Source organism: Astatotilapia calliptera, chromosome 3, assembly GCF_900246225.1.
Source record: "Astatotilapia calliptera chromosome 3, fAstCal1.2, whole genome shotgun sequence".
Taxonomy (NCBI): domain Eukaryota; kingdom Metazoa; phylum Chordata; class Actinopteri; order Cichliformes; family Cichlidae; genus Astatotilapia; species Astatotilapia calliptera.
In genome coordinates, this window is record NC_039304.1 from 38,086,270 (window position 1) to 38,102,038 (window position 15,769).

Here is a 15,769-nt window from a genome sequence, read left to right on the forward strand (position 1 = left end):
CCACACGCCATCAAACTGTTTAACTCCTCGCTGGAGGGGAGAGGGAGGGGAAACGGGGACAAAGGAGGGGGGAACAAGTAGCTGTAGTGCCTTTTCACTGTGCAATAGTTTTTGTTAATAACCAACGGTGTAATAGACTCAGAATACTTGAAATGTGCCGTTCCCTTGTATTCTTATTCCTATTTATTCTATTTATCCCTTTTGTATTCTCTGTATTTATATATGTGTATATGTGGTATATTTCTGCTCACATTCGGCAACTTCTGTCGGTGCTGTGCTATTGGAAACTGAATTTCCCGGAGGAACCCACCCGAGGGATAAATAAAGTTTCATCTAATCCAATGTAATCTATAGGGCAGTGCAGGGCTTTGTACCACTCCGCTCTGATATAACGAGCGGTCATGGTCACGTGGCTTTCCGTTGCCCTGGAGGTCCACCCATTTGTAGTTATAGCAACAGAAGATGCCTGGGACAGTTCAGCCATAACTTTAAACTTCTCCTGCTCATACATGCTTGGAACGATCTTGTCACACTGAAGTGGATGTAATAGCAACGGGATATCATAGCGTGGCTCAAGCACGTTCATCATAGTTTAAACCCCTTGTTTTGCACAACGGAATACGGCCTTCAGTCTGCAGCTAAACACCCCAATAGCTTTTGTAATAGCTTTAGCCTGGATGGATTGGGCAGCAAAGGGCTGCTTAAATGCCGCAAACTCCTCTGCTCCTCCACTTGGACCACTAGCGCTGACCATAACTACCGCTTGACAGACTGACCACGCGCACCATACACATACCTTCTTTTTCTTTTTCGAATCTTCGGATCACGTGCATGATCACTGCTTGATTTGGCAGTTTTACTTCCTGACAAAACCCCAAAGGAGATTCATAGAATTGGACCAGCAAGTGTTTAAACCAGTACACAATGGAGCCACACGGCTGCTGCCTGTTCAAATCTAAAAAATATCCAGAGGTCAGTACACAAAGTAAAGGAATTTCTAAGAAGCTAGGTTAAACACCTAAAGGAGCTCTGTGACTTAGGCTAATAAAGTCTAAAAAGTGGCTGTCATTTTATAAATCTTACTAGTATTACTATACAAATTTATTTTATGTCACAGGGTGACAGCCTTAAAAGCACTGCACATGCTCTGTTGTAAGTGCAGCAACACTGAAAGTTACACAATACACGACAGATTGTAGCAAAGGTTTTATTAGAGATGTCTCATAGGGGTAATACATGTACAGGTTTATTACTGAAAAAAGTAAAACAACAATAAATAAAGCTTAAGGCAAATAAGTTAATTTTCACTGTTCTGTTTAAACAGCCTGTGATAGGCTAATGAGCTGTCCAGGATGTACCCTTCCTCTCACTCTACGGGAGCTGGGATAGGCTCCAGCCCCCTTGCAACCCCTGAATTTGATAAGCTGAAGAGAGAATGGACGCGTGGATGTTTAAAAACAAAAAAACAAACCAGAACTTTAAGTGTTACGTTGCAGATCCTGGCGCCTGGTGGCTCTTCATGTGTGTTTTTAGACAATGACTCTGAGTAAAAGCTTTGTCACAGAGGGTACACTTGTATGGTCTCTCTCCATTGTGGGTCCTCATGTGAACAGTCAAGTATTCTTTTCGTGCGCAAGCTTTCCCACAAATACCGCACACAAATGGCTTGATGCCCGAGTGAAGCACTAAGTGGTTGTCTAGGTTGGTCTTGCGTTTGAAGGACCAGCCGCAGTCTGGGCAGTGGTAGGGCGTCTCCCCGCTGTGGACCCGCTTGTGAACGGTCAACGGGCCCTTGGTGCTGAATCCCTTGCCACACTCGCTGCAATGATACGGCTTTTCGTTGGTGTGAATCCTCATGTGGATCTCCAGCTGCGCACTAGTCAGGAACATTTTGCAGCAAATGTCACAGAGGTATGACCTCTCTCTGTTTGTGTGAATCTTCTCGTGTTGCCTCAGAGTCCCAGGAAGTTTAAAACGCCTCCCGCAGATCTTACAGCTGTGGGGTCTTTCCCCAGAATGGGTCATTTTGTGGCGGGATAACGATCTGTAGTCGCAGAGGGATTTACCGCACACACCGCAGAGGTGTGTCTTCCTGTTGGTGTGAGTCCTGTGATGAGCCTTTAACTGCTCTTTGAGTTCAAACACTTTATGACAGGTGTGACATTTGTGGCGCTTCCCCTCCTCGTGAAGTTTTCGATGATCCTCCAGGGAAGCTTTTAGTGCAAATTCATTATGGCAAACATCACATTTGTATGGTTTCTCCCCCGAGTGGCAGGCTACGTGCTCGTCGAGGCCGAGAGCACTAAGGAAAGACTCTCCACAGATGTGACAGTCATCAGTTTTGTGTCGACTTTGAAGATGATCCTTTAAGACCTCCACAGACTCTGAGCGCTCTCCGCATGCTCCGCAAACACTTCCTGGATCGTTTCCGTGACTCCAGGCATGTTTAACAAGCATAACTTCTGACATGTGCAGAGCTCCACAGACCAAGCAGGAAAGGTTAGCAACACTTTTCTCAGTCTTAGTCCGAGTGACGCCAGGATGTCTGATCTTTTGCTTTTTTGACACCCTGGACTGCATTTTGGAATCACATCTCTTCAGTTCATTTTTGGACTTATCATTCCTTTCTACTTTTTCTTCTTTCCTTTTGTTGCAGTTCCTGAAAGTTTCTTTCCCCTCAGCTGCAGAGCCGGCTATAAGATCTGCAGCCGGTTCTTCACTATCAGCTTCTCCCATTTCTATCTCATTTTCTTCTCTGCCAGACGCAATCTCTGATTTGCTGCCGTCAACCTCTTGGGCAAGGCTGCTGCAGAAACCAGAAGCAAAAATTAACTGGGTTTAAAGTCTACATTACAATAGAGTACAGTATGATAAGACAGTGCTACACTGCCAAACGTGAAACCTGAAGATGTTTTGAAATTTTTAAGTACAAAATCTAATTTTGCTGGGAACAAATATTTAAAGCCAAGTAAAAGCCTTTCTTCAATGTTCTTGCACTCCTTGGCACTCTAGGCTGAGGCATATTCTGCCCACTCCTCTCGAAGAAGACAGACTAAACAATCTGCTAACCGAGGCACTGAAAAACGCACGAGAGTCACAACAAGCTGGATATATGCCATTATCCATGCATTTTCTTCAAGATTGTGGTTGAGTTTGCAGTCCGAGTGGGGCGAGAGGCAAAGTTCACTGTGGAGAGTTCACCAATGTTATCTCAAGTCTAATACTGCCCTTAACCAAAGTTAGAAAGAGTTTAAGGCACAAAAGCTCCAGAACTTTAAGTGGCTGCCAAGTCCACTTTTTGACTGACAGAATGAAAGATGTTCGCTTTAAGTACCTTTTCTGCACTTACATGGACTAATTTGAGGCAAGCTTAATTTGTAACTTGGCTACAGTTAAAAGACATGCTGCTCTCAGCTGAGCCTAAATTTTGATTGGACTAAATAATCACTAAACACCAGTGTTGGGACTAACGCGTTATTAAGTAACGCGTTACAGTAACTACGTTATTATTGTGGTAACGAGCACGGTAACTAGTTATTATGCCAAAACCAGGAACGCGTTACTCGTTACTGGGATTTAGATAGGGTCGTTACTCGTTACTTCGTGTGGTGGCATCGCGGAGCTTCCACAGATTCAGTAACATTAGCAAGTGGTGGAGGGCCAGCAGGTGGATGAAGGAAAAGGGACGCAGAAGGAAAAGAGACCTGAGGCGGCCGCCGGTCCAAGTGTGAACTGAACTTCAGGTAAGAAGTTATGACCTGCAGTCCATCTGGGTCAGATATGAACCAAGTTTAGGTGGAGTTTATTTTCGTTATGCTGACTTTTTCCGTACTGCGTGCTAGCTAGCATGACGGAGTTTCTATACAGCTGGGTGGTGCTATGGTGTTACTGATGTAGAATTTTATTTTGTTCATAAGTTATTAGAGTTGCCAACCGTCCCGTCTGGTATTCAGAGAAAATATTCCGCGTTTCTTATTGAGGTGAAAAGGAACAGTTTGTCCCGTAATTCAGCTACAATGAAAAAGATACAAAGCTGGAGTTATTCTGTGTCTTTGCTGCACAGCTGCCTCTTCTCTCATTCTCCCCCCTCCCTCTCCCGTTTCTACTTCAATCATGAAACTGATCAATGATCAGCTGATCGGCTTTTCTCTCTTGTTTGTTTATCGCCCACTTTGCGCCGAAAGAGGGAACCAGCAGATGTCGCGCTAAACAACAGCAGCACGTTTAAGTTTGATCAGCTGTTGTTAGAATTTATTTAATATTAATTTCTAGTATCAGCTGATGTTTGCTGGAGCCACAGCTGCAAAAAAGCTGCTGGTCATGATGTTGGTTTGGTTATCTGGTGAGAGGGAAACATGAAGATGAAACCAGGAGATGTCCTTACTGAATCATCAGAGCTGAACAGGTGATGGAGAAACATGTTTACCTTTTAGGTGACATGAATGAGTTGAAGGGAAGTTATGAACTGTTTCTGAGAGACAAATAACACCAGGATCCTTTTTCAGGTAGCTGACGGCTGGTAACTGTGCAGGTGCGGATCTAGCAAAGTGTTGCCAGGGGGCCAGGTAGGGCATTAACAGGGAGAGGTGGGCACAAAGAAATACTTTTCTATCTTATTCTCATTTAAAATGTCTAGCTTTTAAAAAATAATTATCTGAATCTTACAACAAACAATTGATAGATTAATGCATATATACCATCAAAACAGTGAACATCACTGTGTTTATTTTCATTCAAAGGCTTTATGATTTTTCCTATAATAGTGGGCTGGTCTCTAGTCAAAATGCCCAGGACGATTTTTCTGTCCCAGTCCAGCCCTGTATGCAGCTCATCTGCAGTCTGGTGTTACCTACATCTTCCTATTCAGAAGGCAGAATTTCCGAGTTCTGAGTACAATCGAAAGCACCACGACTGCAGTTTTTGTGTTGGATGTAAAAGGCGCACATGACGCTGTGACGTAGGCTAGAATCATGGCAGCAGTCAATGACGGTCCAGGCGTGGGATTTCTCTCGTGGAAATATGCACATTATCTTTTTCTTTCTATTGGTAGGTGGCACAGTGCACTTGTGGCAAGTAAGCAAGCTAGAAGACTGGCAAATTTATGGAATAAACACATTAACAAGAGAATTCTGAGTAAAACCAAAGTTACTTTCCCTAGTAACTAGTTACTTTGAAAGTAACGAGTAACTTGAAGTAACTGAGTTACTTTTGAGAGAAGTAACTAGTAATGTAACTAAGTTACTATTTTAAAGTAACTTACCCAACACTGCTAAACACAAAGGGTCACCAAAAGCCCCTAATGGTCATCAGCTGACAATGACTTTGTGCTTGTAAAGGCTGGCTGGTGAACAAAACAGGAAGCCCTAGCTTGGATATCTGCCGGCTATTCAATGATACCCCCAAAAATTGACACTTGCTCCAGTGACTAAGTCAGCACACTAGAAAATGGGTTCCAGATGACTGGATTTTAGCATCCAAGAAACCTTCAAATTCACCAATTTGTTACTCCATTCGCATTTCTTTGGTTATATTTCATGCCTCACTACTCACATAACGCCTCACTGACACATGTTTGGGACGTCTCACTTTCCAGATTGAAACATGATAATCTCCAAATTTACAAAACCAGAACCTTAATAAAATATTTTTCCAGTTTGGTGTGGCTGTGTCGTAAACTCAACCTAATCCAACACGAATGGGATGAACTGGAGCAACAATCACGAGCCGATCCGTAACATCCAAAACATGTGTTGACTAGAGATGGCACGATACCACTTTTTTATGTCCGATACCGATATCATAAATGTGGATATCTGCCGATACCGATATGAATCCGATATAGTGTTTTTTAATCAACAAAACTGTTTTTTTAAAATATCTTGCTGCATTTTGCAAGTCTGCAAGTTCATACTCAAGTTTAAAACAACAACTACACTAAAGCTATTCTGTTATACCTGTATACAAAAAAAATATTTCATAGTTCAGCAATACTGATCAATCTAATAAACTTAGACCTACACCATCCTCGCTATTCTGGTATTTTAAAGAGTACTTAGCGTAAATATTAAGCAACCTAACTAATAGGGTTCCAACTCCCAGCAACAACAAAAATAAATAAATAAAAAATAAGGAACCACCCCTCACGCGCCACCTCATGATGCTTAATCGACGTAATCAACCTTAATTTGATGCAGTGTGAAAAAAAAATGCACAGAAATCAATTCTTTTTCAAGAAATATTAAATAGATTCAACATCTTTCTTCAACAAAATTGCAGACTGCACAGATGGTACCTTCCCAAAGGAAAAAGTACTATAGCTTACTAGGGTATATATATTAGACTTAATAGTCACTATATACAGTAATTGACTTCTATTCATTTTACATCAAATTAAAACTTTGGGTGTCAGATAATTATTTATTAAAAGCTAGACATTTTAAATGAGAATAAGAAAGAAAAGTATGTCTTTGTGCCCCCTTTTCCCAGTTAATGCCCTATCGGCCCCCCTGGCTAAACTTTGCTAGATCCGCCCCTGCACAGTTACCAGCCGTCAGCTACGTAGAAAAAGATCCTGGAGTAGAAAGTAATATTAAATACATTCTAACAACAGCTGATCAAGCTTAAACGTGCTGCTGTTGTTCAGCCGCTGGTTTCCTCTTTCTGGTGCAAAGTGGACCAAAAACAAACAAGAGAGACAGACTCGCGACAGAAAAGCCGATCAGCTGATCATTTAAGCAGTTTCACGATTGAAGTAGCAGCCGGAGAGCGAGAGGCAGTCGCTCGTTAAGCTTAACGCAGGAATGCTTTACAAACATTCAGAGATGGACTTACACACGTGCTTTACTTCTCTCGGGGATAACTTTGTCGGAGATGAAATGCCAGGTTGCTAGCGAAGCTCCAAATGCTATCCAGACCACCGACAGGTCCCGCATGCCACAGCCGCTCTATCACGTGACGTATACTGCTCCGACTGCTAACAGTTCTGAGGTGAGTTACGGTGTGTTGCAAGTTTTGTGAGGTGCTTTCGTGATATTTAATGGATCGGATTACATTTTTTATTTTTCTCCGATATCCGATCCAGTAATTTAGGTCAGTATCGGACCGATACCGATACGTAATATCGGATCGGTCCATCTCTAGTGTTGACTGTCCAGATATTTTACATCACTAGGCGATGTTTTTTTGTGAGTTACCTCGTCTGTTGTCTGGTCTCATCATTAGTTAAGACAACAGAGTTCATGTTTTCAGTTTGAAGACGATGAAGGTCTTCTTCTCTGGGCTGATGCACCTCTTGAGTCTGAAAAAAAACAAAAAAAACAAACAAACACTCAGCACTAACAACGTAAAAGAAATACTGCTTAATAAAAAAAAAGTGCTGTTCCACCTCAAAGGTTACAGAGTCTTAACTACCTTCAGTCGAATGTAGACCGTAGACCGCCCCCATCCCATGATGCTTCTGTGGATCTCCTCTGGCGTCAGCGTCTCTAGTTTCAGAGGTTGTAATTTACGCTTCTTGTCCAACGTTAAGATGTCAAAAGGTTTGTTGTCTCCGGCCAGCTGCGGGCAGGTGGATCTTAGCAGGTTCAGGAAGTCCGCCTCTTTCTGTCCCCGCGGACACTTCAGCTTCAGGACTGGACATTTCTTCAGGACTAACAGAGAGAATTTAAACTCTCCTTTAGGGATGTCAGCATGTAGATCACTGGTCCTGCCAAAGGTCCTTAAAGTTTTCAGAGTTGCATCTTCATTTTGCACTTAGCTCCTCCAGTGGAAAACTCCAAAGGATTAGCTTTTTAATATAAAATTCTCTTTTTATTTAATTCAGCCATGAAGGTGGAAGATGAACAACACAGTGAGATATGGTATGAAATAGGTGTGTCTCTGAGTTGAGAGACCAAGTTTCAAAATGTGTCACATTCAAATGATGCGAGAAAAAAAACGTAACAGAAGTCTGTCACTGGACCAATTTTCAAAATAAAAATAAAAATAAATTGCATCTTGAAAAGTATTTAATATATGAACATTAATAAAAACAGCAAATATTACATATAAACTTACATAAAACTTTCATGGTCAAGCATAAAATGTAAAAAAAAAATCTCTAAAAAGACGCATACAGTGGTGCGTCGATATAACGCGGTTCACTTTTCGCGGACTCGCTGTTTCGCGGATTTTTTTTTGTGCAGTTTTGCATGCTGTTTTTTTTTTTACAGTTATTATAAAACATCTATAATAACTGTAAAAAATAAAGCTGGCTACTACACAGATTTCACCTATCGCGGGTTATTTTTGGAACGTAATTCCCCAGATAAACGAGGAACCACTGTATTTCCAACTTAACGCGAGGAACTTGAAACGGGGCGTAACGCCTCATTGCTCCCATGTGGAGGTTTGATAGTTGCTCAAGTATGTGAATGCATTAACTACTGCCTACTAAGAGTAACCCTGGGCTTTTCAAGCATGGCTGCCATAAAAACTAAAAATAGAGAGAGACTGTGAGTACACTGAGTATAAATAAAGTGAGAAACTAAATTACCATTTTTTAAATTATTTTTATATATATATATATATATATATATATATATATAAATATATATATAATTTTTATACTTTTTATTACATTGAAATACTTATTACCATTTTTCAAGAGCAGGCTGGTCTGAGAGTGCTCCAGGATGCTGATCTTGAGGTCTATGTGGTTCTGAGCTCTGGCAAGATTTCTTCTTTCTGTCTCACACTGGTGTGGTGAAGACCTTAAAGACAGAGATCATCCACAGGCTAATTACAGTCTGAAATGGCCAATATTAAAATGGAAATCATCTAATATACAGGTAAGGATGGTTCATTTTCAACCTTGATGGACCGGTTATGTCCGCCGTCTGCAGATTCTCATGAGACTCTTCTTTCTCACCCTCCTCTTCCTCAACAGGACTGAAGCTCCTGCTGCACTTTGATCCTGAAGAAAACAAGAACAAAGTAGAAGAGCCTCTTTGAAAGCAGAATTGTTTTATTCTTATCTTAATAATAATAATAATAATAATAATGGATTGCATTTATGTAGCGCTTTTCAAGACCCTCAAAGCACTTTACAATTCCACTATTCATTCACTCTCACATTCACACACTGGTGGAGGCAGCTACAGTTGTAGCCACAGCTGCCCTCGGCAGACTGACAGAAGCGAGGCTTATCCCATTGTTTTGTCCACTTTCTGCTGTGACACAACACATGTGGGACTAATGAAGGTTTATCTTATCTTAGCTTGTATTAATATTATTGTCTACAATGCTCTGCTTTTAATGTTATAGACCACACATGCCAGACTTCAATGACAAAATCTACTATTCTGCCATTCAGAATCAATTTTAAAAGTGTAAAGGACATGATTGTACACAGTTAACACAAACACGGCTGCCGAGCTGTTAATACTGCGAATATAAAATGTGTGAAATAAATAAAGAAATAAAAAATGAAAATAAATGGTATAAAGACAAACACGGCTGGGGGAAAAAAAACACATACTTCAGAAGACTTTATTTATCCCCAAGGGGCAACTAAGAGACTGACCTTGCCAACCGTACATACAATACACAAACATCACGTTGGGGAGACAGGTCAGGATAGGTAGCTGGCCGGTCAGCCGCACGAGCAGCGACCCGGAAACGAACAATGGGAAAATGTACAACATGAGGAAAGACGAGGAGAAAAGAGAACTCCCCCCAGACTGAGCTCCAACAGGGAGATCAGTTTGAGAACAGGCTTGCTAAATTCTCGTTTATATGCTACAAAGAAAAATGACCCACCCGCTTTGTTTAGCGTGGCTTCATGCGGTAGAAGCTCCAGCTGTCTCTTCTGCCGGTCGATCTCCTGTCTGAAGCCCGAAGCCTCCTCCTCGTACCCGGCCACCAGTCTGTCCACAGCCGCTAAGATCTCCCGGGAGGCGGCGGCGAGCTTCTCTGTAACAAACTCCCGCAGTTCCTCGGCTTTAGACATGTCAGCCAAACGGTCCGCTGTGTTTCTGCTCATCACCGCAACCACTGCTTTAATGTTTATATCAAATACTTAGTCACTCGCAGCATTGTTTACAATCTGAGAGCGTTTCCGGTTTTGGTGCCCGTTTCATTTTCTGCCACTAGAAACAGAGACCGTCACAAACGTTCCCGGGTCACCTCAGCCGTCCTCTTTTGTGCGTCGATGTTTTTACAGAAGCCGTAAGCTTTAATCAGTGAGAACGTAAAACAAAACGAGATATCATTATATGAAAATGACGTAAAATGATCTTCAAAGTTTTCTTTAATCAATGTATTGCAATTTCTTTATCATTTTCAATTTTAGCTGCATAAAACTGTAAAATTAATTAAAACAAATCGAATAAAATGTGGGATAAATATATATTGTAAAGACACACTACCTAGTCCGAAGAAAATTTATTAAGAGAAAAAAAGAATAGAAATAGTGAATAAAGTAATTACAATAACTACAGAAACATACAAATATATATTTTTTTTTCACATTTGTTGTGCAGATGCACTTAATGATGTAATAAAAATGTATTTAGAGCTGAAACTACAACAATGATGTGAAAGAACAACAAAATGACCAATACAGGATTCAAAAGACTACAAAAGGTTGAAAAAAAGATAAATAAAAAAAAACTAAACATAAAAACTAATACAAATACAATGCACAAAGTAAAAGCTTTCAATTTAAAGGTACTGCAGTGGTTAGCACTGTTCCCTCACAGCAAGAAGGTCGTGGGTTCAAATATGCCATCTGTGTTGTGGTTGTTGTTTTTTATGGAGTTTCTCTCCAGGTACTCCCGCTCCTCCGACAGTCCAAAGACATGCAGTTAGTGGGGTTAGGTTAACTATTTATTCTAAATTCCATTTGTAAATGGTTGTCTGTTTCTCATTGTTAGTCCTGCAAAAGATTGGCAAACTGTTCAGGTTGTACTCCACCTCTCACTCTGTGGCAGCTGGGATAGGCTCTAGTAACCCTTAGCTGGACTAAAATGTGACTCTAAAAAGAGACTTGACCTTTAGATAGAGCTAAAGATCAAGTCTCTTTTTAGAACCACATTTTAGTGCAGAAGATCAAAAGTGATGCTCTGTGGTGACAGCATGGATGCCATCATCATAATTGTTGTCAAATCCATGCTTAGGCTGGGCATGAGACTTTAGGATCTGACCTGCAGTCAGAAAAGTAGAATATAAATAATATAATATATATGTTTTTATAAATAAAATAAAAACAGAATACACACATGAAGAGTTCAGAGAGAGATGAGTTAATTGTCAGCATATTGATTGATCAATGAACGATTCACCTGTGGTTCTGTGTCGATATAAAGAAACCAAGAGGAGAGTGGAGATGAAGTACGGACAGAACACCATGAGGTACCATATCAGTATGAACACAAGTTGGGGGGAGGTGGGCTCAGGTGAAAGAGGTGAGTCAGGAGCAGATGTAGTTATTTTAAGTTCATCTGCAGAGAGAATCCCACCTGTTACACTAAATATGTGGATAAAATAAGAGTGATGATCAAAGTGAAGCTGCTCACCTGTGACAGTGATCCAGCTGGATGGAGACTCTCCATGACCGCTGATGTCACACTTGTAGAGGCCTTCATCAGACCTGGAAACATGCTGGATGGTCATGTGACCTGTAGGCTCCTCCCTGATGAGGGAGCCATCTTTATAGAAAGCAGCTGTGAGGTTGGAGGGAGTGGTCTTTGTTTTACAGAGCAGAGTGACGTCATCTCCCTCCATCACAGGGAGGACAGGACTCTGCAGGATCACTGATCCACCTCAACACAGAGACAAACTACAGCATTTCATCCATTTACACACAGCTTCATCAACACTAACTCCACACTCTGATCCACAGGTACCAACGTTAAGGGCTAAAGCGTGATACACACTTCCCCTCATATCTAAGTACACAATAAGAGCATGAAAGTAGCAGAACCTCATACTATGAAGTTTATATATTTCAGAGTCACAGATCCCCAGAATAGTATAAGAGTGGGCTGAAATTCAGTTGGAGTATGTGCAGTTTTAACAGAATTTAAAGATTTTTTTTATCCCCAAAAGATCTTAAGATTGTCTTCTTTACTTAAATGTTATGGAGACTCAAACATTCTGTAAAGATAAGGTGACTCAAAAAGTGCCAATTTCCCGCTCAGCTCAATGTCCTTCAAAGACCTGTAACTCTGATAATAATGATGGAAATCCCAATAATATAATAAGTAAATAAATAAAAATTATATGTACAATGGCTTGAAAAAGTGTTTAATGCCTTCCTGAGTTCATATATTTTGTCACACTTTTTTCACACAAATTTAAACATTAGACAAAGACAACACAAGTAAAGAGACAATACAGTTTCTAAATGAAGGTGTTTATTATTAAGAGGATAAAAAATCTAAACCTACATGGTCTGTGTGAAAAATTAATTGTGGTGTATCAAATCTTAGGGAACCCTGATTACCGCCACACTTTTTTAGATAAAGAAATCATTTAAGTAGCACCTGCCTGCAAAATGGAGTAGATCACAAGATCCTCAAAAGCCAGACATTATGCCAGGATCCAAGGAAATTCAGGAGCAAATGAAAAACAAAGCAATTGAAATCTCTCAGTTTGGAAAAGGTTATAAAGCAATTTCTGAAGCTGTGGGACTCCAGTGAACCAGAGAGAAAGCTATCATCTGCAAATGCCAAAAACATGGAACCTTGGTGAAGCTCCTCAGGAGTGGCCAAAATTACCCTAAGAGTGCTGCAACTCATCGAAGAGGTCACGAAAGACATCAGAAAAACATCCACAGAACTGCAGGCTTCATGTGCCTCAGTTAAAGTCAGACTTCACAGCTCTACCATAAGGAAGCAACTAGTCAAAAATGCCCCTTCATGGCAGAGTTACAACACAAACACCACTGCTGAGCAAAAGGGACATCTCAGTTTTACCAGAAAACATCTTGATGAGAAATATGGAAAATACTCTGTGGACTGATGAGACAAAAGCTGACCTTTTTTGGAAGATGTGTGCTCTGTTACATCTGGCATAAAATTAACAGCATCTAAGAAAAGGAACATCGTACCAGCAGTAAAGTATGGTGGTGCTAGTGTGATTAGTGTTAGATTAGTGTTTAGGGGGCAATAACTTTTTCCTACAGGGCCATGTAGGTTTGGATATTTTTTCCCTTCATTTAGAAACTGCACTTTGTGTTTTAGTTGTGTTATTTTTGTCTAATATTTAAATTTGTTTGATTTGAAACATTTAAGTGTGACAAACATGCAGAAAAAATGAAATCAGGAAGGGAGCAAACACTTTTCACACCACCTTATGTGCTGAGCTTACCACTGACTGTCAGGTGGATGCTCTTGCTTGTTGCTTTCTCTCTGGACTCACACCAGTAAACCCCGCTGTCCAGCGGGTCAATGTAGCTGATGTTACAGGACGAGCCAGCTGGTTTTCCCCACCCAGCTCCACACTGAGTCCTGGTTTCAAAGGTTGTGTTTCTCCTCAGAGTCCATCCAGCAGAGCTGTCGTCCTCCTCACAGCTCAGAGACACAAAGTCTCCGTAGAACAGCTGAGAGCTGCTGGGACTCACAGTCAGACGAGCTGAGAAACATGAGCGAGTCTGGGTTTTAAATAAATATCAGGGACTTTGATTTTGGTCTATTTGAGGTGCAGAAGAAAAAAACAATACAAGAGTGTAGCAATGGATTAATGAGTTGGAAGGTTTATCGGATGGTAAAACACCACCCAGTTAACATATTTTATTTATTTAAGCCTGACAGATGCTTGCAGGTTTAGTTAACCAGCTGCTGGCTGTGCAGATATAATTCTGAAGGTCTGTCTTAATGAAACTAAAGAGGATTTTCTTTTCTTTTTTTAAGCTTTTACCATAATTTTTGGGTATTTCTGTTGAATTCAGGGTGCTGATTATGAAGAAGTGTTGATAAATGTATTTCATTCTGCAGGTTATTCTGCTCATTATTGGATCCACTTCATTCTGTTGTGACTTGATTTTGTTTTAGAATAGCACAATATTCAGCACCAAAAACTTCCCATTTCACCTTTAACCTTTCAACGTCAGTTTGTCCTATAACAGGTTCACTAACCTTGGTTTGTTGTGCAGCAGATCAGTGAGGTCAGAACTGCAAAGAGAGGCAAACTTTCAGTGAGCTTCAGTGAAGTTTTGCTTCAAACTCCAAATGTCAAGGAAAAAAAGTGCAGCAGTGACAAACAGAAAGTGTTTTTCAGGGACAGGATGTAGGTTATAGATGGAGGTGAGAAAGTAATTCAACACTTACTTAAACCTTATTTTTAAACCGTTTAATGAAGCAAAAGTTTAATTTAGAAACTTTCTGTGAGTCAAATTTTATTTAATTGTGCCACTCTTTTTCATCAAGCTGTAAATGTAGGTAATTAAAGCTTTTCGTACTTACAGAGGAGTCGTAGAGACATTTGACCCATTGTGCCGTGAGCAGAGATGTGAGCAGTCACACCCACCGCCTTCCTCGGGTCTAGCTGCTTTGTGGGTTTTTTTAAAAGCAGTGACAGGAAACCTGACCTTCTTACTGTAATTCTTCAGACGAGTTATGAAACATCCAGTGAATTTAGGCCACAAACACACTCAGATTTTTAAAATCACTCACTCATCACATTTCATGCTGGCATGACAGACGTCACATATGAGTACAAACAAAGTCCAGAGCAGATGGGCTGATGTGAGTTAGAGAGATTTCCCTCACGTCACTGCGACTAAAAAGAGATCATTCACAAGCTTGTGCAGTTATCTTTAAGGGATGATGTCACTAGAAAATAGCAAAATAAATGAAGACGTCCTCAAGAAATTCTGTAGTCACAGAGTTTGTCTCATAATGTAGTAATTAGGGCTAAATTTATCTTTGCAAACAATTATGCATGTTGCTTTGGATTGAAGGAGACGGTTTAGCACAAAATTAGTTGCATAGCCTGTAAAGTTGGCCCAATTTAAGGTTATCAATTATTATATGGCATCTTGCAGTCAGTGTTCTCAGGTGTAACAGGTTCCCTCCACTAAGCCTTAATGAATAACGTTAGGTTTTCAGATGTACAAAATGTGGGCTCATATCTGATGGCATGAATATAAACCTCGGTTTCCTTTGTGAAACAGCAAAGTAGGAGGAGCCAAACAACCAAATGTTAAAGCTGGCTACCTGTTCAAGTGTTCTCTTATCTGTGGTGCACAAATCCGGGGATGGTTAGTTCATAAAGCTAACTTACAAAGAAATGTGAAATTGTCCAACTCGGGTACCAAATAAGTGAGTTTAGATAAATTTGGTGATTTTATCTCATCAAGATACACCTCATAATCTTTTAAATGTTACAGTCCCATCTAAAGATATCCTCAGGAGTATGTCTGTGAAGGTTCTCAGTCATCCAGGCCATCGTAGTCAAAGGAGATTGGAAAGATCATTTGAGTCAGTCAGAACAAATTGATTCAGAATTAACTGATTAGCACATTTCACATGCATATGCCATTAATCAGATTTTAAAAATACACCAATTTGGCTTCTCATATACAAACTCAGCATGCATCAAGAGGTCTCTCAAATATTTGCCCACATTTACATACAATAAAAGTGAATATTCAAAAATATCCTATACTGGGGAATTTGATTTCAATAAATCTCAGTACTTCAAAAAAACTGATGTCACAATATGTCACTGAATCCATCTGTTGTGCAAACTTCTTTACATTATACATTAAGTTTTTGGGAATAATATA

General features: G+C 40.3%; 2 protein-coding genes across 2 annotated transcripts; both read right to left on the reverse strand.

Moving 5' to 3' along the window:
- Positions 1-1,193: 1,193 nt before the first annotated feature.
- Positions 1,194-10,196, reverse strand: LOC113019466 (zinc finger protein 2 homolog). Its single transcript, XM_026163205.1, has 6 exons — positions 9,799-10,196; positions 8,851-8,953; positions 8,635-8,750; positions 7,411-7,649; positions 7,194-7,297; positions 1,194-2,806 (listed from the first exon to the last, which is right to left on the reverse strand). The coding sequence occupies exons 1-6, from the start codon at positions 10,019-10,021 to the stop codon at positions 1,486-1,488; spliced, it is 2,106 nt and encodes a 701-aa protein (XP_026018990.1). The 5' UTR covers positions 10,022-10,196; the 3' UTR covers positions 1,194-1,485.
- Positions 10,197-11,289: 1,093 nt separating this feature from the next.
- LOC113014526 (Fc receptor-like protein 5) lies at positions 11,290-14,499 on the reverse strand. Its single transcript, XM_026156123.1, has 5 exons — positions 14,445-14,499; positions 14,118-14,153; positions 13,351-13,614; positions 11,556-11,801; positions 11,290-11,480 (listed from the first exon to the last, which is right to left on the reverse strand). Exons 1-5 carry the CDS (start codon positions 14,470-14,472, stop codon positions 11,290-11,292), a joined length of 765 nt encoding a protein of 254 aa, XP_026011908.1. The 5' UTR covers positions 14,473-14,499.
- Between the last annotated feature and the right edge of the window lie 1,270 nt (positions 14,500-15,769).

Bases quoted from the DNA above. Each gene is read 5' to 3' on its own strand.
- LOC113019466 (XM_026163205.1), bottom strand. From the start codon at position 10,021: ATGAGCAGAAACACAGCGGACCGTTTGGCTGACATGTCTAAAGCCGAG. The intron at 7,650-8,634 runs GTAATAAGTATT...TCTCTCTGTTAG, and splicing joins CAGCCTGCTCTTGAAAAATG to TCCTGAAGAAATGTCCAGTC. The intron at 2,807-7,193 runs GTAACTCACAAA...TGGTTTCTGCAG, and splicing joins GAGACCAGACAACAGACGAG to CAGCCTTGCCCAAGAGGTTG.
- LOC113014526 (XM_026156123.1), bottom strand. From the start codon at position 14,472: ATGGGTCAAATGTCTCTACGACTCCTCT. The intron at 14,154-14,444 runs GTAAGTACGAAA...CTCTCTTTGCAG, and splicing joins AATGTCTCTACGACTCCTCT to TTCTGACCTCACTGATCTGC. The intron at 11,481-11,555 runs GTGAGCAGCTTC...TTCTCTCTGCAG, and splicing joins CAGCTGGATCACTGTCACAG to ATGAACTTAAAATAACTACA.